The following is a 26,408-nucleotide window of genomic DNA, read 5'->3' as shown; positions in this document are numbered from 1 at the left end:
AAGCAATTCAATAAAACGTGAAAGATTTTCGAACCAAATACAAACCAAGAACAAGTAAGCCGAAAGATCACACCGAGAAGGGAGTCCGGAAGCGAAGGCCGAGAGGTCAACGGGTGGAAGACGAAGATAGTTTGTTTCTAGGTCCTTGTAAGAACATTTTGGCGCCCACCGTGGGGCCGAGAAACAAAATGAACGAAAGAGGAGAACATTCTAGAGAACAAGAAGATTGTCAGAACGCCACGACTATGGCCATGTTAATGCAATTGCAAGAGGAACTTGAGACACTGAAGAAGAGTAATGAAGAGGAGTTGAGCATGTTGAGAGCTGAGAATGCTTACATGAGACAAAGATTGAATGGAGAAACAGCGTTAAATACTTCCCCGAGAAACTTTGTTAATGAAAGAGAGAACAAGGAAGAGAGTTTCGGGGTTACACAAAGGAAGATACCTGAGACGTCCGGTGTCGCTGTGGAAACGCCAGTCAGAAGACACCCGTTTTCTGAGACTATAATAGAGACCCCATTACCTGACAATTGGAAGAGTCTAACAATAGAGAAGTATGATGGGAGCACAGATCCATATGAACATGTTGCAATATACACAACTCAAATAAGTCTGTACACGTGGAATGACGCCATTCTATGTAGGGTTTTCCCAACTACCTTGAAAGGAGCGGCTCTGAGCTGGTTTACCCGGCTACCACCCTTATCTGTTGATTGTTTTGACACTTTGATAGAAAAGTTTGGAGCTCAATTCGCTACAAGTAGACCACATCACTTAACATCTATAGCTCTCGTAAACACAAGACAAGAACAGAATGAGTCACTGCGAGCTTTTATGGAACGCTTTGGAAGGATGGCTTTAAGTATTAGAAACCTCAGTCCGGAAGTTTCTATGCATCATATGATAACTGCCTTGAGACCGGGACCATTTGCCGATAGCTTATGCAAAAAACCAGCCGTAAGCCTTGATGAATTAAGACGGCGCGCAGCAAAGTTCATGCAGATGGAGGAGTTAAGGGACTTTAGGAATCAGGCAAGGATGGACGTGAAGAACGAGAAGAAAACAAATGAAAGAGAGGCAGGATATCAAAGCAGACGTTTCAGAGAGGAACCCCGTGGCCGAAAGTTTCAACAATACACACCATTGAGCACAACTCGGACCCGAATACTTCAAGAGGCGATGGCAACTGAAGTAATACCGCCACCAAGGAAAGCACGAACCCCAGATCGAGCTGACCATAGCAAACGTTGCCAGTACCATAAAAATCATGGCCATCACACTGAAGAATGCATAGCGCTGAAAGACCGAATTGAAGAGTTGATTCAGACAGGGCAATTAAAACGCTTTGTTAGAGTCGGAAGAATGAAGGCTAGTCAAAGTCCAGAACAAGATGTCAGGAATAGAAGAGAAAAATTTGGAAGAACGACTGATATACAAAACGATCGAAAGGAGAGAAGAGGAGGAAGAGACGAAAAAAGAGATCTAAGAAGTGGAGGAAGTCACCTCCATTCTCAAGAGAGAAGGAGCCGACAACGCAGTTTGGGAAGGCCAGTCAGGGGGTTCATTAATACCATCTCTGGAGGTTTTCCGGAAAAGGAAACATATAATACGATAGGAAAGAAATATTTGAGAGGTGCCATGACCGTGAATTATGTTTTCAAAAGAATAAGTTTGCCACCTATGTTATTTACTGATGAAGATTTCCAAGATATTGATCCTGATCAACGAGACCCAATGGTGATAACAATTGAAATTGCCAGGTACGCGGTAATGAAAACTCTAGTAGATCAAGGGAGCTCATTCGATATTCTGTTCTGGGAAACCTTCAAAAAATTACATTTGAAAGAACAAGACATGGTTCTTTTGAAGGAGCAAATAATTGGGTTTTCAGGTGAAAAGGTTGACACCAAAGGATATATTGATTTGCCGACAACTTTTGGTAGAGGAAATGCAACGAAAACAATTACAATCAGATACCTGGTGGTAGATACTCGTACTTCCTATAATGCCTTGTTAGGAAGATCTTCGTTGAATAAGTTGGGAGCTATAGTGTCGACGCCACATTTGGCAATGAAATTTCCAACTGAACGGGGAGACATAGCAACCATATATGTCGATCAAAAAGCAGCGAAAGAGTGTTATGCGACCGGATTGAAGATGGTCCAAGAGCCGAGAGTGGCGACCGGAAGTATGGAAGCAAGAAACATGGTTGCAATGGTGGACTTGGATCCCAGAATGAATGATGACGAAAGGATAGAGCCAAGAGAAGAAATTACATCGGTTCAATTAGGCGAAGATGAAACGCAATGTACATATGTTGGGGGTAGTATGCCCGAAGAAATGATTGATAACTTAGTGGCAGTAATAAGAATGAACAAAGATTTGTTCACCTGGAAGGCATCAGACATACCGGGAATCGATCATAACATCATTTCTCACAAATTATCTGTTTGCCGAGAAGCAAGACCGATAGCTCAAAAACGAAGGAAGTTGGGAGAGGAAAGACGAAAAGATGCTCTTGAAGAAACTGAAAAATTGTTATAGGCGGGTTTCATTAAAGAAATCCAATATACAACTTGGTTAGCAAACGTAGTTCTCGTCAAGAAGGCAAACGGAAAGTGGCGAATGTGTACTGATTATACAGATTTGAACAAGGCATGTCCGAAAGATTCATATCCTTTGTCGAGTATTGACAGGTTGGTTGATGGGGCATCTGGTCAGGCCATGATGAGTTTCTTGGATGCTTATTCCGGTTACAATCAAATACAAATGTATAAACCTGACATCCCGAAGACTGCATTCACTACCGATATGGCAAACTATTGCTATCAGGTCATGCCTTTCGGTTTAAAAAATGTTGGAGCAACATATCAAAGATTGATGGATATGGTGTTTAAAAAACAAATTGGAAAGAATATGGAAGTGTATGTGGATGATATGATTGTCAAGTCTCATGCGGTAGATAACCATGTGAAAGATCTTGAAGAAATATTTGCACAGATAAGGAAGTATAACTTGCGATTGAATCCGGAAAAATGCGTTTTTGGAGTCAAAGGTGGGAAGTTTCTCGGCTTCATGTTGACTAACAGAGGAATTGAGGCAAATCCAGATAAATGTGAAGCAATAATGAATATGAGGAATCCGATAAATTTGAAAGAAGTTCAGAGGTTAATAGGAAGGTTAAATGCATTGGCAAGGTTTTTGCCAATACTTGCCGAGAAGTCCAAACCGATAGTGAAGTTGTTGAGGAAGGCCGAAACGTTCACGTGGAATGAACAATGCGAGCAAGCTTTTGCAACGATTAAAGAGACGGTAGCCAAACCTCCCATCCTGGTCAAACCTATGTCAACTCTGCCTATCATTGTCTACCTTGCCACTTCTCACGAAGCTATAGGAGCAGCCTTGATACAAGAAAATCCAGAACAAAAGCCTATATACTTTGTGAGCAGAGTTCTCCAAAGCGCCAAAACCAGATACCAACGGGTTGAAAAAATTGCCTTAACACTTGTATACACAGTAAGGCGACTCCGGCCATACTTTCAGAATCATCAGGTTATTGTCAAAACCGATTGCCCGATAGCCAAAGTATTAAGAAAACCTGAACTTGCGGGAAGAATGGTAGCGTGGTCAGTAGAGTTGTCAGAATTTGGAATCAAATATGAGCCACGAGGAGCAATCAAAGCACAAGCATTAGCAGACTTTATTATCCAAATGCCGACAACGGAAGCCGATCATGAAGCGTGGATTGTATTTGTTGACGGATCATCCAGCAAGAAAGGGAGTGGGGCAGGAATCGTGCTAGAAGGACCAGGGAACTTTCATTTGGAAATGGCTCTGAAATTTGAATTCAAAACTTCAAATAATCAAGCCGAGTATGAAGCTTTAATTGCAGGATTGGTTTTAGCCAAAGACATGGGTGCACAAAATGTTATATGCCGGAGTGATTCTCAATTAATGGTGGGACATATGAAAGGTGAATACCAGGTCAGAGATCCCTTATTATTAAGGTATTATCACAAAGTCTTGAGCATTATGGAAAACTTTATCACAGCCGAGATCATACATATTCCGAGAGAACAAAACACAAAAGCAGATTCTCTATCCAAGTTGGCAAGTCAACGAAGACAACCTCAGCACAACTCCATTTTACAACAAACCTTGTACAATCCGACAGTTGGAGTGGAAGAATGTTTGATTGTTACCACAGAGAAAGATGATTGGATTCGATCATACAAAGAAGTGATTAACAATCAAGAACAAGGAATTGAAATTGATGTTAGAATGGCTAGAAAAGTCGCTAATTTTATCCTCATAGGGGATGAACTGTACAAGAGAGGGTTTTCAACTCCTTTGTTAAAGTGCCTTTCTCATGAGCAAGCTGAACATGTAATCCGAGAACTTCATGAAGGACTATGTGGATTGCACTGTGGTGCGCGAACAATGGCAACACGAATCTGTCGTGCCGGATATTATTGGCCGACAATACGTGAAGATTGCAATCAATACGTTAAAACCTGTAAGAAGTGTCAGGAATTTGGAAGCCTCAACCATATACCATCACAAGAGTTGCAAAGCATTGCTTCTCCCTGGCCATTCGCTAAATGGGGAATGGATATCCTTGGCCCATTCCCTTTAGGCCGAGGACAAACAAAATTCATGATTGTTGCGGTTGATTATTTCACAAAATGGATAGAAGCTGAAGCATTGACAAAAATAACAGCTCAACAAGTTCAAACATTTGTGTGGAAGAATATAATTTGTAGATTCGGTATTCCACATTCTATTATAACTGACAATGGCCGACAGTTTACTGATAAAAAGCTTCTGGAATTCTATGCGGATTTGGGAATCAAGTCTACAACTACCTCAGTTGAACATCCGCAAACAAATGGGCAAGCAGAATCAGCTAACAAAGTCATTCTCAGTCAACTAAAGAGAAGATTGGGAAGTGCGAAAGGGTTGTGGGCCGAGAAGTTACCTGAAATATTGTGGGCATATAGATGCACACCGCAGACATCAACTGGAGAAACACCATTTAATCTCACATATGGAACAGATGCTATGTTGCCCATAGAGGTCACTGAACCAACATTACGAAGCCGAATAGAAGATTGGAGTGTTAACAATGAATGTTTAAAGGCAGAATTAGATTTGATTGAAGAACTTCGAGAGAAAGCCAAAATCAGAGAAGAAGCAGTAAAAAGAAGAGCATGTAAGAGGTTCAATGCGAAGGTAAGACCGAGAACTTTTAGTGAAGGAGATTTGGTATGGAGAATGAGAACTGATGCAAGAAAAGATCCAGCACAAGGGAAGTTAGCACCAAACTGGGAGGGACCGTTCAGAGTAAAAGAAAACTTGAAGAATGGAGCCTATAGGTTGGAAACGTTAGACGAAAAGCTAATACCCAGAACTTGGAATATGAGTCACTTAAAATTTTATTTCAGTTAAAGCTTGTATTTAAGAACACTAACTATTGTATATTAAGATCTTTTGTTGAAAGTTCTAAGTGTTAACTAGAAACTCTCGGTCTTGGATGTTTTCACTCCAGGTGAAATCCTTCCCGAAAGAACGGTTGCCCGCTTGCTCGAGTAACATCGCGAGTGCCGGCCGAACGCTCACCAAATTTGCTTGATTAACATCGCAAATATTGGCCGAACGTAACATCTCAAGCGCCGGCCGAACGCTCACCAAATTTGCTTGATTAACATCGCAAATATTGGCTGAACGTAACATCGCAAGTGCCGGTCGAACGCTCACCAAATTTGCTTGATTAACATCGCAAATATTGGCCGAACGTAACATCTCAAGCTCCGGCCGAACGCTCACCAAATTTGCTTGATTAACATCGCAAATATTGGCTGAACGTAACATCGCAAGTGCCGGTCGAACGCTCACCAAATTTGCTTGATTAACATCGCAAATATTGGCCGAACGTAACATCTCAAGCGCCGGCCGAACGCTCACCAAATTTGCTTGATTAACATCGCAAATATTGGCTGAACGTAACATCGCAAGTGCCGGTCGAACGCTCACCAAATTTGCTTGATTAACATCGCAAATATTGGCCGAACGTAACATCTAAAGTGCCGGCCGAACGCTCACCAAATTTGCTTGATTAACATCGCAAATATTGGCTGAACGTAACATCGCAAGTGCCGGTCGAACGCTCACCAAATTTGCTTGATTAACATCGCAAATATTGGCTGAACGTAACATCGCAAGTGCCGGTCGAACGCTCACCAAATTTGCTTGATTAACATCGCAAATATTGGCCGAACGTAACATCGCAAGTGCCGGTCGAACGCTCACCAAATTTGCTTGATTAACATCGCAAATATTGGCCGAACGTAACATCTCAAGTGCCGGCCGAACGCTCACCAAATTTGCTTGATTAACATCGCAAATATTGGCCGAACGTAACATCTCAAGCGCCGGCCGAATGCTCACCAAATTTGCTTGATTAACATCGCAAATATTGGCCGAACGTAACATCTCAAGTGCCGGCCGAATTCTCACCAAATTTGCTTTATTAACATCGCAAATATTGGCTGAACGTAACATCGCAAGTGCCGGCCGAACGCTTACCAAATTTGCTTGATTAACATCGCAAGTAAGCTGGCCACCTATCCTTAGTTGTTCGCTTAAAGATCACAATTAAATGGTCGATCGCCCGTTCTTGTTCGATTAAACAGAATACATTTATCGTATGAAATTAAGATAATAAATAGCTGGAACCGATCAAGTAAAATAGGCACGAAGTACACCAAATATTATCATATAATTTGATGTCGTATATCCAAAATTCCTATTACTACAGAGACAAAACGTCCTAAAAAGTCCGAAAGTTTTTACTCGGAGCTATTACAAAAAACAAAAAACATCCTAATTAGATTACTATTCGGCCTCGTCATTCATTTTTCATCCTTCATTTTCCCTCTCATCTTCTGGAGATCCGTCATAAGGAATATCACTAACTGGAATTAATTCGCCCTTATAGAAGTCTTTGCCGACATCAAAGTTACCGGCATCTAACGGAATCTTGTAAAAGTATTCGGCTTGTTGAAGAGCTTTCTCAAAACCCAACTGGTGTTGTTGGATAACAAAACTCTCAGCTTCACCAACTCTCAACTTTAACTTGTTCACTTCTGCTTCCAATTGAGAGATGCCTTCAGCATCGATTTTCTTCGCAGCAGTGAGTTTAGCAACGTCTCCCTTCAATTCTTGATTCTCCGAGTTAAGTGCCAAAGTTTGGACCGAGAGCTTGACATTTTCACTCTTCAATTTTTCTTTCTCAGTTTCTTGTCGGTTATTAACCGCAGAAAGTTCATCAATTTGAGAATTTAGTAACGCGATTTTCTCATTCGATTCAGCTGCTTCTCTCTTCAATTTCTCAAATTCAGCAGAAGTAACATGGCTCTTTGTTTTTTCCTTTATCGCTTCACTAATCAAAAAAGCACGGCTAGTCAATTCAAACATTGAATCAGCTAGAGAAGGAACAGAAACCACTTTGAACATATCCCGAGCAGAGGAATCAAGATTGCAGTCAACAAAGTCTGAAAAGCGTGTGGACGATGTGAACATTGTTTCAAAAAGCGATTGAGAAGAACTCCCAGAACCATGACGATGCTTTTTAGAGGAGTGTGACCTTCTATTATTCTTGTCTCGTTTCCTACTCTTTCTAGAAGGTCCTATTCCGGCGTCCGCAGCTATTTCAACCTCTAAGCGAGGGGTAGGCTCAACAACTTCATTTTCTGTTCCTGGAGCTTCATTCTCAAAACGAGGAGTTGAACCTCCAGCCTGATTAAACAGCTTAGAGAAATAAGCACGATCCTTCGGTTTTGTGGCCGCCATTAAACCTGGACATCACCAACAGATTCAGCAAAGTTAAAATTCTATTATTACTAAAAGAGAAAATCCGAAAGAATCACATACCCATGAAATCCTTTTGGGGTTTACGAGAAACGTCTAGCCGAAGCAGAGCACGAGTTGGAATCTTATGGGAGAAGTGACCTAGAACCGCAATACCATGCTTCTCTTCGGTAGTCATCGAATGGTGCGAACAAGAGTTGAATTTCACAGGAGCACGGGTCCAGTAAAAAGGGAATTTTGGAATATCACCATCAAAGAAGTACTTTCTCCCGGTTTCCTCAATTAGAATTTTAAAGAAGCCTCCTTTGAAATTTTTATACGAAGAAGTAAATGGAGAAAGAAAACACACTTTTGTCTTACTGATCAGGGACAACCAACTAGGCTTCTTGCCGGGCCGAGAGCTATAATAATATAAAAAGGTTTTCGGACTCGGAATTAAAGAAAGGTATCTACACAAAATACTGAAAGCTTGCATATAAGCCCAACCGTTGGGGTGAAGTTGGGTAGGGGCAATATTAAGAAAACGCAGGACACCCATCTGAAATTCACTTAACGGAAATCGAATATGGAGATCAGTAAAGAGACATTCATAAAAATAAAAAAATTCGTGTTCGTCGCCTTCACGGCCATGGCAAACATTATCAATGGCACAAGTTCGCCGAAAAGAAATGATTTCCTCAGTGGCATCAGGAGAATACACATAAATTTTAGAAAGGAAGTTACGAAGGGTTGAACTAAATTGGTACCGAGAGAAATATTCCCGAACTTTTGGATTAACCCATTCGTACCCGCACCGAAGGCTTAATTTTTGTTCGGCCATTTCTTCTCTTTCCTCGACCTCAACATCTACGCCATCCTTGCTTGACGAATTCAGACACGAAACCGTTTCAGGTGACAAAGCAGGGTTGGCATTCTTATTGGACTCAATCACTCTCCCAGTAGATTCATTACTCGTGCTCGAAAATTCCGTAAACTCAGAAGAAACGGAAACAGAACTTGATGAAGACATTATACCTTCCGCGAATATTTGCTTCAGCTTTAATATATAATGCAGGGAGAAACTGTGAAATAAGGTGAATAGAAGTGAAGATTTATAGTGGTGGAAGAGTGGTGAAATCTGAAGAGTCATGGCATAGTGACCGTCGGATTTACTTACATCCGATGGTTGGCACTTCCAGCTTGTCCTGTCAAGCGGTCCCATCAGCTTGTCTTTTCATAGTTAATACACCATTCAAGTTTTTCTCTCTTTTCTTTCAAAATTGACTTTCCCCCCAAAAAATACAAGAGGTAGCATTTTATCTTCTAATAGACATTTCGTCGTCTACACTTCCTTATGCCTGGGGGGCTTAGTGTACTGGGCCGAGAGATTGGACCGAAAGCAAGGTGTACTAAGCCGACCGAAAGCAAGGTGTACTAAGCCGACCGAAAGCAAGGTGTACTAAGCCGACCGAAAGCAAGGTGTACTAAGCCGACCGAAAGCAAGGTGTACTAAGCCGAGAGCTCAACCCGAAAGTAAACTAAATAACGAAAGAAATAAAATAAAATGGAAATTATTATTAAGCAAAAGCCCATGAAACTGGGCCCAAATATGTAGGTATGTGTAGTAAATGTTTAATACAAAAAGAAAAGGCCCAAATAACTTCTGGGCCCAATAAAAGAGTAGTATAAATAGAGGGTCATCCTGAGAGGTAAGGAGGTTGAATTCATTTTAATATCCTGTAAAACTGAATCTAACTTTGGCATCGGAGCACCTTTCAGGTACGCACACCCATCTGTGAGAGGAAGCCGAGACCAAAAATCGAAAGATCAAATGGAGTAAATTAAAGTTGACCGGGAAGTGTCAGTCAAGCAATTCAATAAAACGTGAAAGATTTTCGAACCAAATACAAACCAAGAACAAGTAAGCCGAAAGATCACACCGAGAAGGGAGTCCGGAAGCGAAGGCCGAGAGGTCAACGGGTGGAAGACGAAGATAGTTTGTTTCTAGGTCCTTGTAAGAAGAAGTATTATTGAAATGTATATAACACTATATACAAGGAATGTTGGGAATTACTTGTTAATCCGTGTTGGTATGTTCTCTCAGAATTATCACAATTGGAAGTGGGTAAGAGAGTTTGAGAATTGGGAAAGTAGAATTTTGAGAAAAAGAAGTGGTTAAAGAAGATGAAAGAGTTATGGTGACATAGACAATAGTTAAACTCTTTGTTGATTTAAAACTCCCTTTGTTAAATGACAAACTCGATGAAGTTTAAAGACGAAAACATATTTAATCACAATTTAAAATAAATTTATTTTTTAAAAATATTAATCATGGTATTTTATTAAAATAGGGTGATTTTTTTCCCGATTAATGCTAGTTAGAATTTTTTATTAAAACCTAAACAACGAGTTAATATAAATTATTTTTTAGACCAAAGTTATTTCTCATTAAATGTTTGTTCGAATATATTTTTTTTATTAGAATTTTCTCAACAAATGCCGATGAAACTAGTTTTTAGTAGATATTAACCATAATTTTTTAATTAAAATGTGCAATGATTATTTTGGGTTATGAGTGGTAATACTTTCACATACTAAAAGACAAAAAAATATTCATTTAAAAACTCAGAATAATAATATTTTAATATATTATTATTAAAGTTGATTGTTAAGGGTTATAAAAAGTATTCTTTCGGTTTCTAATTTTTTTTATCACTTTTATTTTTCTCATTGGGGTACACCTTATGATTCTCTTTTAAAATATTATTTCTTACACAGTAGATGAGTTATGACTAATGATTGAAGGGCAACGAATCCAACCAGCATTACTCATATGATTCATTAATTTCAAGTAGCAGAAAGGCTCTGCTCTGCATATCAAATACCATACACACAACACTTATTCATCAACACCACAAACAGTAGACTAGTACTTCAATTTTGTAAAACCATAACATAACATCCTTCAAAACTAAACCTAACTACTTCCATCATGCATACAGCATGGTAGCTCACGGATTTACTGGAACTGGAACTCCACCGCCACTTCTAGGGCTTGGAACCTCAAAGCCAGGGTTTGGGACAAAGGTGTCATCGCCACCTGGAACATATCCACCACCTGAAACTGGTGGTGAGTCTAATCCATTGCCACCACCTGAAACTGGTGCTGGCTCTACTCCACTGCCATCACCTGAAACTGGAGCTGGCTCTAATCCACTGCCACCACCTGAAACTGGTTCTGGCTCTACTACACCACCACCACCAGTGTTAGGATTTTGAGGTGTAAAGCCAAAGAAAGGAGGAAACCCTAATCTCCCAAAGCCAGGAATATAGCCATCAGGAGGGAACAAAAATTGAGGTTCTTTCTTGTCTGCTTTGTGTGAGTTCTTTGGTTTAGTGTGGCGTCTTGCAACTCCTTGCCATGTGGTGGCAAGAAGGATAGTGGTGATGAGAAGAAAGGCAAGGAGGGAGGAAAGTTTGGAAGCCATATTAAGATGATTTTGGTTGATATATGTTTTTGTGATGAAGTTGAAAGCTGTAGGTGTGTTTTATAGTCACAGATTGTACTGAGTTTGGTGAGTAATATGACGGTGAGTTAAGTGCAGGTTTCTTTAGCAAAAGATACTGTTTTCCATCTATTACTCCATTACATTTTCAAATATATAAACAGTTTTTACAAAGCAGCTTAATGCATATGATAGTGTCTCTTTGGTTGTTGGTTGAGGACACTTATTTCTGAGAATGGTTAAGGTGTTATTTAGTGTCACTTTAATTACCTTCTATTTGGGGAAGATAGTTACCAATTTAGCGGCCATTAAATGAAGCCGTAGTATGGCCCTTCATTTGCTTCTCAGACTAGTCAATTTCTGTGTTAAAGACAGTGTACAGATGATGATGCAATAAATTATAATTAGTCTTAGTTTCTGGTATAAAAAAAATAACTTTTATAAGTTGAAATTAGATTATATATAACTTAATTTGTTAAATGTTTCACATATAAAAGTTTTATTTTAACTTTGCATGAATTGATTTAGTTCTTATAAGGACTCGTCCAAATAAATTATATATCTTTAATTTTAATTTTACATAAATTAAATTTTTTTTAAATATTATAAATAAATTGGTTACCACTGTGGAAAACAAATAAGAGTGTCAAAATGAACTCAAACCAAAGCCAACAAGGTTTACCAGGTTCTTGTTGAAAAAAACTACAGTTCTTTAAAATGTAGATCAAATTGAACCCAACTCCTTTAACCAGGTTGAACACGTTCAGATTAAAAGTAGGTTCACGAATAATAAGTAGGTTCACGAATAATTCACCAACAAAAATTATTTATAATTTTTATCATTATTTATTCATTATAATTATCTGCTATTTTTAATTATGTAGGTTGATACTTTTGATTTTTTTAAGATTAGAATCTTGTTCAATATTATTTGAATGATTTGGATGTTAAATTCATTTGTTTGTCAAAATATAAGTTTATACTTTCATTTTAGTTACTACCTTTGTACTATCACTTTCTAACTCTAATTTTCTAACTCTAATTAGTGTTTAGTGAAATAGATATTACATGTTCTTATAATATGATACAACTCGACAAGCAGATGATCAAGGACACAGAGACTTCACAACTAAGTTAGTCATCTCAACATACAAGACCAAACCCCACCAGACCCTCAAAAAAGCCTCAGCAGAAGAAGAACCAAACATGGACCAGAATGTCAGTTGTTTTCCTTCTAGTCTTTTCACAAGATAAGTTTATGTAAAATAAATTTTGCTCACTTCAGGGGTGCCAAATAGAAGAATAAGTTAGAGTATGGTGTGCTTAGTAATTTTGGCTTGTGCCAAACCCACCTTTCATGACATGTGCACCTAGGTTTAGGGTTTCTTTGACCTATCTTCTAGAAGGTTTCTTACAAATGACAACCCTACCCCTCTATCTTGCTCTCTAAGACACCATTTCCTATAAATAAAGTGTCTTGTCTCATGTATTTCACACATTGAATTTTGAATAGAAAAGAAACGCTGTAAGTGTGTTGAGTGAGTTTTGAGTGCTCTCTTTTTGTGGGTCTTCTCTTGGGTGTTTGTGCACTTCAAGTGGCGGCTCTTCACCACTTATCTTGGAGTCTCCCACCACTCCAAGTGGCATGACCACCATCATCATCCATAAGCTTTCTTCATCTCTTCATCTTTTTCCTTCATTTTCTTTGCGCCACTCTTCTTCCATTTTTATGTTTTTGTGTTCTTCATTTCCTCTTCGGTTTTCATCTTGTTTTCTTTCCTTTATATACCTTTTAATTCTACACCTCATCATCATCTTCACCATATAATTGTGTTTTCTCTTTGTCCTCTAAAAGTGAACCTTCACACTTACTTAACCACTTGGTTAAGTTCAAGTCCAGTGAGAATCTTCTTTGGGTTTCTCACCATATTCTGCAAAATCAAAAAACCATAAACAAAGTGCAACCCATAAAATGTGCAATCTTAAAATCAACTCACATCATGTGGTATTCAGAGCATGATTATCTTGTGCTTAATTGCTTTTGAGTTGATTTTTGCCTTTAATTTTCATAACATTTCAATTGTTGCTTTTATCTTCAAGCAATTTCAATTTCGCCTGTAAATTCTTGTCATTTGCAATTCCTCCTTTTTTTATTCATTAAGCACTTTAAATTCAGATTTTGAATTATTTTGTGTCAATTTTTCTTCCTTACCTCTTTTGCTTGAGTCTTATGTTCTTAGTGTTCTAGGAGTCTTTAAATCCATTCTGGTTATTTTGATTTTTAATTGTGAAGAACAAAAAAAAAAGAATTTGTTTGAGTAGAAGTTGATTTAGTTCCAAACACAAAATTCAAGTGATCATATGAATTGAATCTCAATCTATTTGTGAAAATTGAAAGTGAATTAAAAATATGCATGTTAAGATTATGGACATTTTGAATCCATAAAACAAAAACAAAGACAAAAATAAATTTAGTGCAATTCACTTTTCAAGTTCAAAATTGCTAAAAAGAGGATTCTTTTTGTGTGCAAATTGTTTTCATATTTGTGGAATTTTATCCTTCTTGCTTTTACAATTTCTAAGAAAATCAAAACTTCATAGTTAAAAGTTTAAGTAAGTTTCTTTGAGTCTTCATAAGTGCTTTTCTTGTTTTTCTTGTTAAAAGTTTTGTCATCATCTAAATTCTAATTTGCTTTAGCTTTCTTTCTCTTAAATTTTCTTGCTTGTTTCAAATCTTTCTTAAGTTTTGTTGGGGGTTCTTTGGTGAGCAAGTGTTAAGAGCTTTGACCTCTTTCACTTGAAGTGTTGTTATCAAGTGTAGACCTTTTGGAGTTTAAATCTTCCTTGAGTGAAGTTAAAATTTTTCCATCCTTTACCAAATAGCTGAGTGAAACACGTGAGTGAGTGCATTAAATTGTTATTTTCACTAATTATTTGCTTTCTTTTGTGCAAAATCATGGCTCATTTGTCTTCGAAAGAGTCTTCAAAACCACAATCTCCTCGAAAGGCACATCTTTGGGGGAGCTTGCAAATGCCAAGACGAGCTTGGTCCACAAAGAAGAGGAAATAAGGCAACTAGTGAAAAGAATGCAAAGGCTAGAAGATACTCAAGAGAGGCTAGCTAGAGAAAGGAGGCGGGGACCTAGATGCACTACAATGTATCATATGCATTATAGGAATGAAGAAGAAGAAGAAGAAGAAGAATGGAGAGTGCAAAATGTGGAAACTAGGCACCACCAACACCAACCACAACCACCAAAGCCTTATTTTCCTTTTGTAAAGTTACCTAGTTTTAGTGGGAAAAGTCACCCTAACTTGTATTCAAGATGGGAAGGTAAGGTAGAACAAATGTGTATGAGGTCGAAAAGGACCAAAAGGTTAAGTTAACTTCCCTAGAGTTTTTAGACTATGCCATGCAATGGTGGCATCGAACTGTAATGGACATTGAATTTTGAATAGAAAAGAAACTCTGTCAATGTGTTGAGTGAGTTTTGAATACTCTCTTTTTGTGGGTCTTACCTTAGGTGTTTGTGCACTTCATTTGTGGGTCCTCTGTGATATGGACAAATTGTAGAGAGTGTCACGTAAGCTTCAATATATTTACTCACAACTCCTCCCTACACTTACTACGCATTTACTTCTTTTGTGACATTGAGCCAATGTGACTCAAATCAATTTTGCATGCAATGTTTTAAGTAGAAAAATTAATTTTCTTTATTTTGTTCTTGGCCAAAATCGATTTTGCACTTTTGTTTCTACATGCAATGAGTATCGATTCTCTACTACGTTGTAATATATTGAGAATCGATTTTGACCTAGGTTGTGCTGAAAGAGAGCATCGATCCTCAGTGTTGTTGTATTCTTCATATAATCGATTTTGTGTTTTTGTTAGTGAGCCAAATTGTCTTGTTTGTTGGGGGGTGAAAACCTTGGTTGCTAATTAGAAACCAATTTAGAAACTATTTAACAATAATATAAAATAATTTAGAAACTAAAATTATTTTAGTTTCTAAAATGGTCTCTAATTTAGTCACTATAGCAACTAATTATTTTATGTCTCTAAAAATTGGTTTTTATTTCATGATTTTCTTGTAGTGTCACTAGTAAACTTCAATAAATCATCCTCACAAACCGACTTTAACCTTCATTAATCCAAATAACCTCATACATCTTCTTAAATCCTAACAAATCTACCCACTTCCCTCCCCCATAAACATAGTGTTAGATATTACATATTTATTCTCATGAAATAAGAGATTTAGCCGTATTTACACTTGACCAACTATTTATTCAAACAATATATTAAATATCTTAAAAAGATATTATAAAAAATTTAATGTTGAAAAAAACAAATTTTCTTCTTCTCAATACCAAATACCACTACAGAATAAGTAATAATTACCAAATATTCAAAATAGACTATCAAATATATATTTCAATAATTTAAACTAAATATGAATATAAAAAAAACAAATATACATATATTTATTCCTAATCAATTTAAGTATTTTCCATTTATACAAAGATATATTCAAATTATTCGCATACATGTTATATTTATATTGGATTTCATGAAATTGTCATAAGTCTATATATATATATATATATATATATATATAAATATGTATGTGATGTTGAGGTTTTTAATTAAAATTATAGTTTTAATTTAATATTTTGTGTTGATGTATTTCACTGAAACCTTTACAAAGTCGATATTAAAATACAATTTCGACTAAAAATAATACTAAACACACTTAATAAATTAATCTAAATTTCGTCCCGTTCAAAAGTTATATTTAGTGGCTGAAAAGGGGTGAGCATTAGATAAACCAAATTAGCCATTCAAATCATAATAGTTAAACATTTGAGGGAATTGATTAATGTAGAGTTAATGTTATATAATTAAAATATAGTTGAATATTCTATTATTAGAGTGAAAAATTTATATAAGTAAAAAAATAAGTTATTTAGATTTTATTTTAAAATAATTATTATCTTTTTAGAAAAACTTTTTTTTCCTCAGTTTTCTTTTTTCTTTTTTCTTTGAGTCAATTTCAGTTTTCCTAATTATTTGGGTAGACGTGCTTTGCATGTCCTGTCTACAGCTCTAGAATTTTTCTTTGCTAGTTTAGGATCATAGTGATATATTCAGATTATTGATTGAGACTCTTTGGTGCAAGTTAGCTTATTCCTTCTTTCTTTAGGAGTTTGGGCTCTTTGTTAGTATTCATATTTCTAATTGGTAAGGGAAGATTTATCTTTCAATAGAACTCTAGGTTAGAGGATGTGGATATTAAAATGACATGATCACAAATTCCAAAATTCTCTTAGAGGGATGGCATATGATGGAAATTGTTTGAATCTATATCTTTTGAAAGTACAAGGATAATAGATTTTGATAGTTTGGTATTTAAATGTTGTTTCTGATGTTGAAAAGGTTATTGCACGTTGTTGAGCTGCGTTATGAATTGTTTAAAGTTTAAACAATAATGAAAGTTGGTTGTTTGAGTTTGAATTTGAGTCAAATCCTATTTAAAAAACTTGAATGCATATTTTTCTTCTAATATTTTTGCTCAAACGAAAATATCACTGGAAAATTTACTTTGCTCTCAGGTCCATTTTTTCTATAGCAACATTGATTTTTGTTCAAGTAAAAATGGATTAGAAATCTTGCTCTCGGGTCTATTTTCTCTCAAGTGAAAGGATTTATGCTCAAGCGAAAATAGTATTGGAATTGAACCTGGTCTTGACCTTATTTTTGCTCAAGTGAAGCAATTTTCTCTCAAGCGAGACCTTTTTTACTCAAGCTAAATTATTTTCACTAAAGCTAAAACTTTATTGCTTATTGTTTATTGCTAAAGCTAATGATTGCTTATTACTTTAATTTTATTTGTATGAATTTTTTAATTTTACAAACATTTATTTTATGTATTTGTGTTATCTTTTTTTTATATAATTTATAGTTGCTTTAAGAATCTAAATTTCTATATGATTGAATGATATATTAGTGTTTAATATGAATTATGAGTTATTTATCATGTGAAAGATTTGGAGTCATCAAAACTCTTCTTCAACCGGAAGCACCATAAGTATCTAATTTAATCCGTTGTTTAGTAAATAAAGTTGTTTTGCAATTTAAACTCAAATATGATTTATTTATATTCATTTTCTTTTCTTGAGACAAACAAAATTCTAGATTGGGGAAGTTGATAAGTGTCATAATTCAGTAATATTTCATACAAAAATATAGGCACTTATGGACTTTAATTGATAATATTTCAACCTCTAATTTAGGAATTTTAACCTTTTTACATATTTTTGGATTATGAGATGAATAAGATTGATTTATTCCCAAATTTGTGTTATTTCAAGGATTTAAGGAGAGATGGATCATATAAATATACTATGAATATAGATGTCACTTAACCCAAGCCCATTACCAATTTTTTTAATTGAAATCTTTTACTTATTACTTTGTTTTTATTTAATTTTCATGCAAATTATTGTCAATCTCAAATCAAATTATTGTACATATTCTTTTACTTAGTGAATACTATGATTAAAATTTTAAATAACTATTCTTTGTAGGTTCGATATCCGTCATTAGGAACAAATTATTACTTATGAATCGGTATACTTACCGTAAAAAAGAGTCATCACATGTGTACTATAAAAAGAAGTCCTCAAAGGAATCCTCTTAACCATGACAAACATGTCGATAACACAACATTTATCGATAACAAAGATGTTGTCATCGGCTTAACTTTCTAATGTACATATGTTATTAGCAAACACATCCAATACAAATGATCACTTACTCTCTACCTTCTCAATAGCCAATTCCTTTGTAACCTTGTTGTCATTCTCTCAACTGGATGACTCATTGATGTCACCACCACAGCTTAAAGCAAAGGGCATCTCGATCCATAATCACCATTAGAACCACACTTGTTAACATGATTCCCAATGCCCTCTACCTTAGACAACAACATCTACACCCAACACCTCCTCATAACTATGGACAAAGACATGATTACCTAACAAAAGCACATTATTATAAAGAAATCTAGGCACTTATAAAACAAAGAGAAATGGTAAGAGGACCCTATTGCACTTTGACTAACATGATATTTCTAAACAAATATGAACAACCATGCTAAGTTTCACAACTATTTCCAATTGTTAGATCGATCATATGACACGATCATAAAGCCAAAACATTTTAACTCTCTAAAACGACACATCTCTTTTATGCAATTTTCGTTAATATTGTCAAAACACATACCTCAATATGCACCATCATGATGATTCATTGTCACTTGTCCTCCCTCAAACTCGAAGGCTAATGGACAAATAGAACCAAGTTGATATTAGCAAAAGCACATGAATTTTCTTTCTTAAAACTCTTGGTCATTTTTCATTTCTTGAGCCCAAAACGACGAAGAATCAGGAAAATATCAATAAAAATATTTTTTTTTCTTTCTTTAGACTCTTCACATGCCTACAAAGACTTGAGCCTAAAGATTCATTATGAATCAAGAGGATTTCATCCCTATATAAATTACACCTACATAAGATACTTAGATATCCCAAACCTACTTAGTAGTTGAATTATGTGATTACATACAATAAAGTGTATATTTAGTTGCATTATGTGATTATATACAATAAAGTGTTAAAATCAATTTCATATATTGAACATTCTATCAAGATCCATGTAAGTAAAAATAATACAATATTAAAAATTAATGAAAATTCCAATAAATATATATATATATATATATATATGAATACGAGAATGCTCAAAATTCGGAATTATGTAATTACATAATATATACATAAATATTAACAATCATATTACATAATATATACATAAATATTACCAATCAATTTTTCTACCCTTTCTAACACCTAATAAAGAAAATATAAGATTTTGATTTTCTAGTTGATTCATCTGAAATTATTTCATATTTTAAAATAAAAATGTCATATTATTGGTATTGATATGTTTAGTAGAAATTGGGGTATTTGTGTATCATCACCCTAGAAAAATATAGTTTTTTTTAATAAAACGGTGCAATTTATTTATTATATTATGATAATAGGTAAAAAATTATTTATATATTTAAATAAATCGTGTCTTGTTGGCACGATTTTATTTGAAAATATTTTATGTAAAATTGTTTTGGCAATTGCTATATTACTGCATCCATATTTAGCGGAAAAGACGAAACTGTCTAAAAAAAATTCAAAATATGTGTTCTGAATTTTTTTTTCTCAAAAGAAATTTATATTATAGATTTTTTTATCTGGAATAGGTTTTTCATTTTTGTTTCCGGATTTTCATTTCCAAAACACAATAATTTTTTTTTAGGATTTTTTTTTCTGAAATGTATTATTTTTCAATTCCGGATTTTTTTGTCCGAAATAAAATTTTAATTTTTTTCCAGATTTTTATTTCTGAAACTCAATAACCATTTTCGGATTTATTTTTTTGGAATATATTATTTTCTATTCCGGATTTTTATTTCCAGAATTAAGAGCATTTTTGGAAATTAAAAAAATTATGTTAAGTGCATGTTAAAAATATTGGGTGTAGGAAGCATTTGCCAATTGTTGTATGGTTGCACGACTTTGATTAGAAATATCATTAAAATTAAATGAAGTAGTAACACGACCTCAATACAACTACCACAGTGGTGTGATTAAAACTGAACTCGAGGGAGGTTCACGAGTTCACTATTAATTTTAAGGACTATTTCCAAATAAGTGAATGCGAGGGTGACATCATCTTTTTTATCTTTTTTTATTATCACTAATAGTACTTATTATGTAGATAAATTACTTTTATCATTAAAAAAATTGATAAATTATTTTCATATAGATTTCAGACTAGTTATTTTAAAAAGATTACAAGGAAAAGTTAGTAAAATAAATTTTAAAAAAAAATCCTTATAGAGATTCCATACAATATTTTTAAAAAGTGTTCTAAACACTATAAGTGTTTATGCCTTAAAAAAATATAAAGATAAATCATAAATAAACCCTCCAACATATCCTAAGTAGTAATGAGAAGTGGTTTAATATATATATATATATATATATATATATATATATATATATATATATATAAATGAAAGTAACAAAAGTTTTGAAATGAACTCTCAACATAGCATGCTTGAGCTTGAAAAATTCTCTAACGATGGATTATAACAGAGTATTCTTTGCAGTAGCCGTGGCCTTCAAATTTCATAGATCGAGTTCGTTTGTATGCGAAATAGGAATGTCACTTTCAAACCACACTTGCTAGCTTGTGGACTGTGGCATTCATGTTTGATATTTAGTAATACTAGATGCTGAATCCATTTTTTTGGTGACCTTAATTAAGCATCATTTTCTTATTAATCCATAGAGAGAATTTCTTTGTTGAATTCACTTAGTAGCAACATGCATTACAAACCCACCAAACAAACATAACTCAACAGTTTGGCTTTTCCTCAGAAAATCTAGGAAGTTGAACCAGTGAATTTACTCGTGTCACACCCTCCAAACCTAACCAGTTTTGATCTTCAGGCCCTGATGTTCCATCTTCAACAACATCAACAGATACTCCTCCTCTTCCTCCGTAGGGGCCATGTTCTTCTGAGGATCTCACAGTAAAGTTCCTTTGCAAAGTTGGCTCAGACTTTTGACCATCATCTGTCTCAACCAGATTAACTGAATGGTTGCTCGGGATGATAGCAGAAGAGAAGCATTGCTCATCACAATCAGATTCTGAATCCATTTTTCCATCCAGAAATAGGCACACAACAGCACAGTCATCCACTTTTGAAGTAGGATATTTAAGTTTCCACTCTCGAGCCGCCGAATCCACCAGAAGCCTTGCTGCTGATGATCGAGTTGGTGCTGAAGATACTATCCCAACCACCTCTTCATTGCTTAAGACATCCCAGATCTACATAAAACAATGAGATATAGTTATCAGGGCTCAGGAAAATATGAGTTTTCAAACCTAGCATTAATTTTCTGAAAGGTGGATCGTAGCATCAAAATAAAGCAAACCAGATGCTCTAAAGTTAACTATTATAGAAAAGTCAACAGCCACAGGAAAGCAGGGAATCAATAATAGAGTGCTCTAACAATTGCAATATGTACAATTTTGTCCAGTGGTGAAAGTATTATATTATATATGGTAGGAATGGGATAGACGATTTTGCAGACTATGCAAACTCCACTTCAGCAATGCATACTGTATCTTCATCAAAAGTGAGAATGTACTATAAGCCTTTTTCTTATTACCATATCTTGCACAATGCAGTTCACTTCTATTATATTAGACTTACAATACCACTGCTGGATGTTTAATTATCTTAACGGCTACATGTTTTTCCTGTTTACAAACGACAGAATTAGTATGTAGAGAAAACAATAGGTTCTACACAGTTTAAAGTTACTTGACAATTCTGATGCCTTTCACACAGACCTAAACAAGAAACACCATGCCATTTGAAAAGAGTTGCAAACTTGCAGCATATTTTCAGTTGTGATGAACTTCACTTGTGGAACATATTTTAACATTTCTTTTGACATTACATTCATAGAAAAATTAATGAAACAATATTCTATAGTATAAAAAAGATGAATGAACAAATAAAACTAAATACGAAATTGAAAATTCTTACCCCATCCGAGGCAAGAACAATGAACTGATCTTTGTCTGTTAGTAACCGATGAGAAAAATCAGGTATAGAAATCACACCGTATTCCTTCAAGCAAAAATCGCCAAATGCTCGAGCCATTGCTAATCCTGGTGCATCATCAAAAGGCAACCATACCCTATGAACTTCTGGCTCATCTTGTAATGCAAACACCCTACCCTTGCATCGTTTGATTCTTTCTGCTTCTCCTATATGAATTTGCATCAAAATTGAACATGTTTACATTCAGCAAAAACACAGATTGGAAATAGATAGGATGAATGATCAAGGTATATAACACACTTGGCAAATCAGGCTTCAAATCAATGGTCAACTGAATTGCCACCATGACGTCATTGCTGTCCTTGGATCCCATGATTGCTCGGGAATCCCCAATATTGCCCATGAATAAATTTGAACCCTGGAAAATGAAGAAAATAAAAGATGTGCAAAATGAAAAGGAAACTTGAGGATAGATGCTGCTAGTTGATATACCTGTTTCACTACAGTGACAGCTGTGCTCCCACTACAAAAGCAGTCCAAATTTGGATGAGACCTCAGCTCTTTATCCATAGCCTTGTATGCCTTCATGAAAGCTTCTCTCCACATAGAACTCAGTTTATCTTCAGCAGTAACATCTTTCTCAGACTCTCCATTTTCAGGCTTCATGCTGCCTCTGAAACAAGTTTTACCTGAACCATTTTGCCCTGATTCGGAGGAATGCAAAAATGAAAGCAGTTTGAGTGGCAAGGCTTCCCGGACTTTGCGTGCAACAAGGTGACCGTGTGGACCATGGCCATCAAAGACACCACAAAAGGTCACATCTTCCGAAATGAAATCCTACAGAAATAAAGGTCCAAACCATGAATGTCAACTTCTTAAATTAACTAGATCATCCTTTAGTCAATGAGAAGAATACATCCTCAACACTATAAGATGTGCATACTTACTTCCCATACAATCATGGCGTCCTGATTAATACCCTTACGACCCTGCTGTGTAAATATGCAAGAAGATCTGCTCTTTCCATTGGTGAAAATTCTGTTGGGTAAGGATGGTAATTGGTGCAGATAGACCACATGATCAGAGGATGTTCTCCTCACACTCTTTTGACCACAGAATCCTATTTCTAGACACGTCGGAACGTTTGTGTCTCCAGTGCTCCTGGTAGTACGAGTACTCTGACTACTTGTTGAAACACAACAGCCCATTTGCTCAGTTCAAGAATGAAGACATCAGGTGAAAATAATGTCAAGTTCCTTCCCTTTTCACTATAGATCTCATATCAAACTCAGATTCCAACTTTAGTCAACTGAGTAAACCGTCCTCACTCCAAAGATTCTCTAACATATAGAAGTGTTAGACAGTATAAACCTTGAAGTTGAAAACCGAGGTCTTTGGTACTTGGTCAAAAGCACAATTTGCCGGAAGCTAAACAAATGGATAGTGAAACCAGCTGAACAAAAGAAGACAAATTAATTTTTATCGCTAATATATGATTTTGAAAGAATCAAGCCCTTGTTGCATGTAAAGAATTAAAAAACAAAACGAAGGAAAGACTCAAAAACCCGAACAAATAGGCATATAAAAATCCTAACATGTGAACAAGTAATTGAATATACTAAAATTCTGTCCGGACATTTGTGTTTCGTCAGGATTCACATTGACGGCATCGAAATGAAGAGATTGAAATAATTAAATAAAAAAACTGTGATATAAATTTTTTTTGAAGTAAACTAAGACAGTGAACACACCAGACCGCTCCTACTCCAATCTATCTTCAAATTTCAAACGGGTAGAGCACCACAATCTCTACCTTGCCTTTTCCTAGAATTTGTATCTTTATAGAATTCAGGATCAAGTATATATCAAGACCATGGAGTTTCCAATTGAAAACCAAAACACCCTTTTGATATTTTATTCAATTTTCCTCAAAGAGGTGAAAAACATCTAACTGTATGATGAAGAAATGAGAAAAATACAGGTATAGAATTAGCCAAACATACTTGATTAACTAACCTGAATGAGATCAACAGCTGAATGGGAATAACTTTCCGTGACCAAAAGCGTATGTAGTTACAAACTCTGCTTTTCTAAGCCTTTTTCCGGCTTCTCCTCTGCAACCAGGTAGAGCAGAAAACTTGGTAAAAGATCTTAAGAGAGAGAAAGAGAGAGAGAGAGAGAGAGTAAAGCAGGAAAAGCAGTACAAACAAACTCTGGTTTGCCTGAGCAGAGAAATACAAGAGATAAAGTGAATAACGTAAAAGCAGAAAAGGACGAAATAAAGGTATGACATGATCTCGTCAACCAAGAATCACAGAGAGAACAATCAAGTAAACCCTACGTTAATATCATAATAACAAGCAAAAGAAAACAACAAATGTCGCAATAGGAGACCGAGAAATGACTTAGTGAACAATTCAACAAGGATCAAAATCACCCCAAAATTATACAATTTATTACAATAATATCTACAACAACACAGCAGAATTTGTTGCAAGCGAAGTATGAATAGCCCAGCTCAGAGCTAGGAATCAAAGACACAAAGTAAAGTAAAAAAAAAAGAGAAAAAAAAATGATTTTTCTTTTTAATTGTCTGAGTTAAGTTGAAATGAAGTGTGTGAAGGCAGAGAAAGTGAACATGCAGATCCTGCATCCGCATTGGTGGTTTTGTCTCGAAAAGAAAGCAAAGAAGTTGATAGAGTAGATACAATAAAGTGTTAGATGGAAGCAATTAGGAAGAGAAGAAGAACTGAATGATTGAAAAAGTGGGAAAAGAAAGGAAGATAGAAATGGTGGAAATACATTGATCACCTTTGTTGGCAAGGTTGATGAGAGAAGAGAAGGGAATGAAGTGATGGAGTTAAGAAAGAGGGAGGGAGGTGGTGTGGTGTGGTGTGTGGTGTGTGCTGTGTGAATTTATTGATTGCATAGACAGCAGACAGAGAAAGACAGTAATACATCAGGAAGAGGTAATGCAGATAAATTTCTCCCAAGCTTTATGATTTTTTCTTCATGATTTTTAAAATAATCTTACTTTCTATAAAATCACTTTATAGGTTGTTTTATTATGATAATATGTTGTTTTTCAGTAAATAACTATAGTTTTGTATTTTATCATGTGTACTTCTTATTTTAGAGGGTTTAAACTTTTTAAATGTGTTATGTATTTATTATTACTATTATTATTTCTTAATATATGTCTCAATCAAATGGGTGGAATTAAGATAATAAAATATTTATTGCTGACACTCTTTTGGAAATAAATAAGAATAACTATTTATTAGTCATCATGGAACAATAAGTTATAAATGGTTTTCTATTTTAACTTTTTTACTTAATAATATTCTTATCTTTAATTTAAGATAGCGTATATTAAAAAAATCTGACGTTTTGTGGTAATTTAACTTTTGGAAAGTTAAAAATAAAAAACCAATTGTGCAATGATTATTTTTTAAAATATATTTTTAGCATAACAAGTTTTTGTTTTGGTCAATTTTTTTTTTCGTGTTTCTCATCAATTAAATCTAAATAAAACTCCTTGTAAAATATATGAATTTTAGTTTTATTTTATATAAATTATTTTTAATTTTATTGCTTCAAAGCTTTAAATTACTATTTTTAGTTCTAATATTTATTTCAAAATAAAATAACAACATTTATTTTATAAATTTCAAGAGTTTTTCTACATAATACATACATACATTATATTAAAACAATAACACTTAAGGTGATTATTTAAACTTTTTTTAACACAAAAATACTTCATAAGTTTCATGTAATATTAAACATAAAAGTACTAATTTTAAATTTTTAAAAAACTATAAATAAAGAAAATTATCAATACCAAAATCAAAACTTACCTATTCCATACCTCACTATAAAATCATATTCAAGCTTGTTTAGTTTTCTAGCAATTACAAATTGTAAAAGTTATGCATGCCAAGGATTTAAAATTATCACAAACATATATAATCTATTTCCACATATTTACAAACATCTATATTTTTTTTTAAATCATATATTTTGATCCTCTTGTTTGTCACATAAAACTAAATCTTACAAAAAATATCTTTTGTTTGTTATAGGAGTTGTAATCACACACCTTGTTGTTCCTTACATAGAACATCTATGATTAGGATACATTTTTTATAGAGAAACATTGGAAGAGTTAAATGAGTTGGCACACTAATCATGCAATTGCATCTTGCACAAGAAATCATTGCAATTATCAAAATATGGTCCCAGAATATATGGAATTTAGAACTGAAGGAGAGACTCACTCAAAGGTCCCCACCAACACTCCATTAATGCACTCACGAGAGACCCAGAAAGTAACTTGAGACCACAGTTAA

At 34.9% G+C, this 26,408-nt stretch overlaps 2 protein-coding genes across 4 annotated transcripts; both read right to left on the bottom strand.

Annotated features, from left to right (window-relative positions):
* Positions 1–10,649: 10,649 nt before the first annotated feature.
* Positions 10,650–11,393, bottom strand: LOC137835475 (cell wall protein precursor). Its single transcript, XM_068644004.2, has one exon. It carries the CDS (start codon positions 11,336–11,338, stop codon positions 10,862–10,864), a length of 477 nt encoding a protein of 158 aa, XP_068500105.1. The 5' UTR covers positions 11,339–11,393; the 3' UTR covers positions 10,650–10,861.
* Positions 11,394–20,513: 9,120 nt separating this feature from the next.
* Positions 20,514–25,047, bottom strand: LOC137835473 (putative protein phosphatase 2C 52). 3 transcript variants are annotated; one of them, XM_068643997.2, is made up of 7 exons: positions 24,868–25,047; positions 24,073–24,170; positions 23,004–23,509; positions 22,549–22,893; positions 22,357–22,474; positions 22,039–22,262; positions 20,514–21,311 (listed from the first exon to the last, which is right to left on the bottom strand). In XM_068643997.2, exons 3-7 carry the CDS (start codon positions 23,262–23,264, stop codon positions 20,835–20,837), a joined length of 1,425 nt encoding a protein of 474 aa, XP_068500098.1. In that variant the 5' UTR covers positions 23,265–23,509; positions 24,073–24,170; positions 24,868–25,047; the 3' UTR covers positions 20,514–20,834. The 3 variants fall into 3 exon arrangements, with proteins under 3 accessions (XP_068500098.1, XP_068500100.1, XP_068500101.1); XM_068643999.2 differs by having other exon boundaries at positions 24,859–24,985; XM_068644000.2 differs by lacking the exon at positions 24,868–25,047 and adding an exon at positions 24,261–24,440.
* Between the last annotated feature and the right edge of the window lie 1,361 nt (positions 25,048–26,408).

This window comes from Phaseolus vulgaris, chromosome 5 (assembly GCF_051622355.1).
Source record: "Phaseolus vulgaris cultivar YP4 chromosome 5, ASM5162235v1, whole genome shotgun sequence".
NCBI classification, from domain to species: domain Eukaryota; kingdom Viridiplantae; phylum Streptophyta; class Magnoliopsida; order Fabales; family Fabaceae; genus Phaseolus; species Phaseolus vulgaris.
Note: the sequence above shows the minus strand (reverse complement) of the source record. Positions and strands in the feature narration are given on the sequence as shown.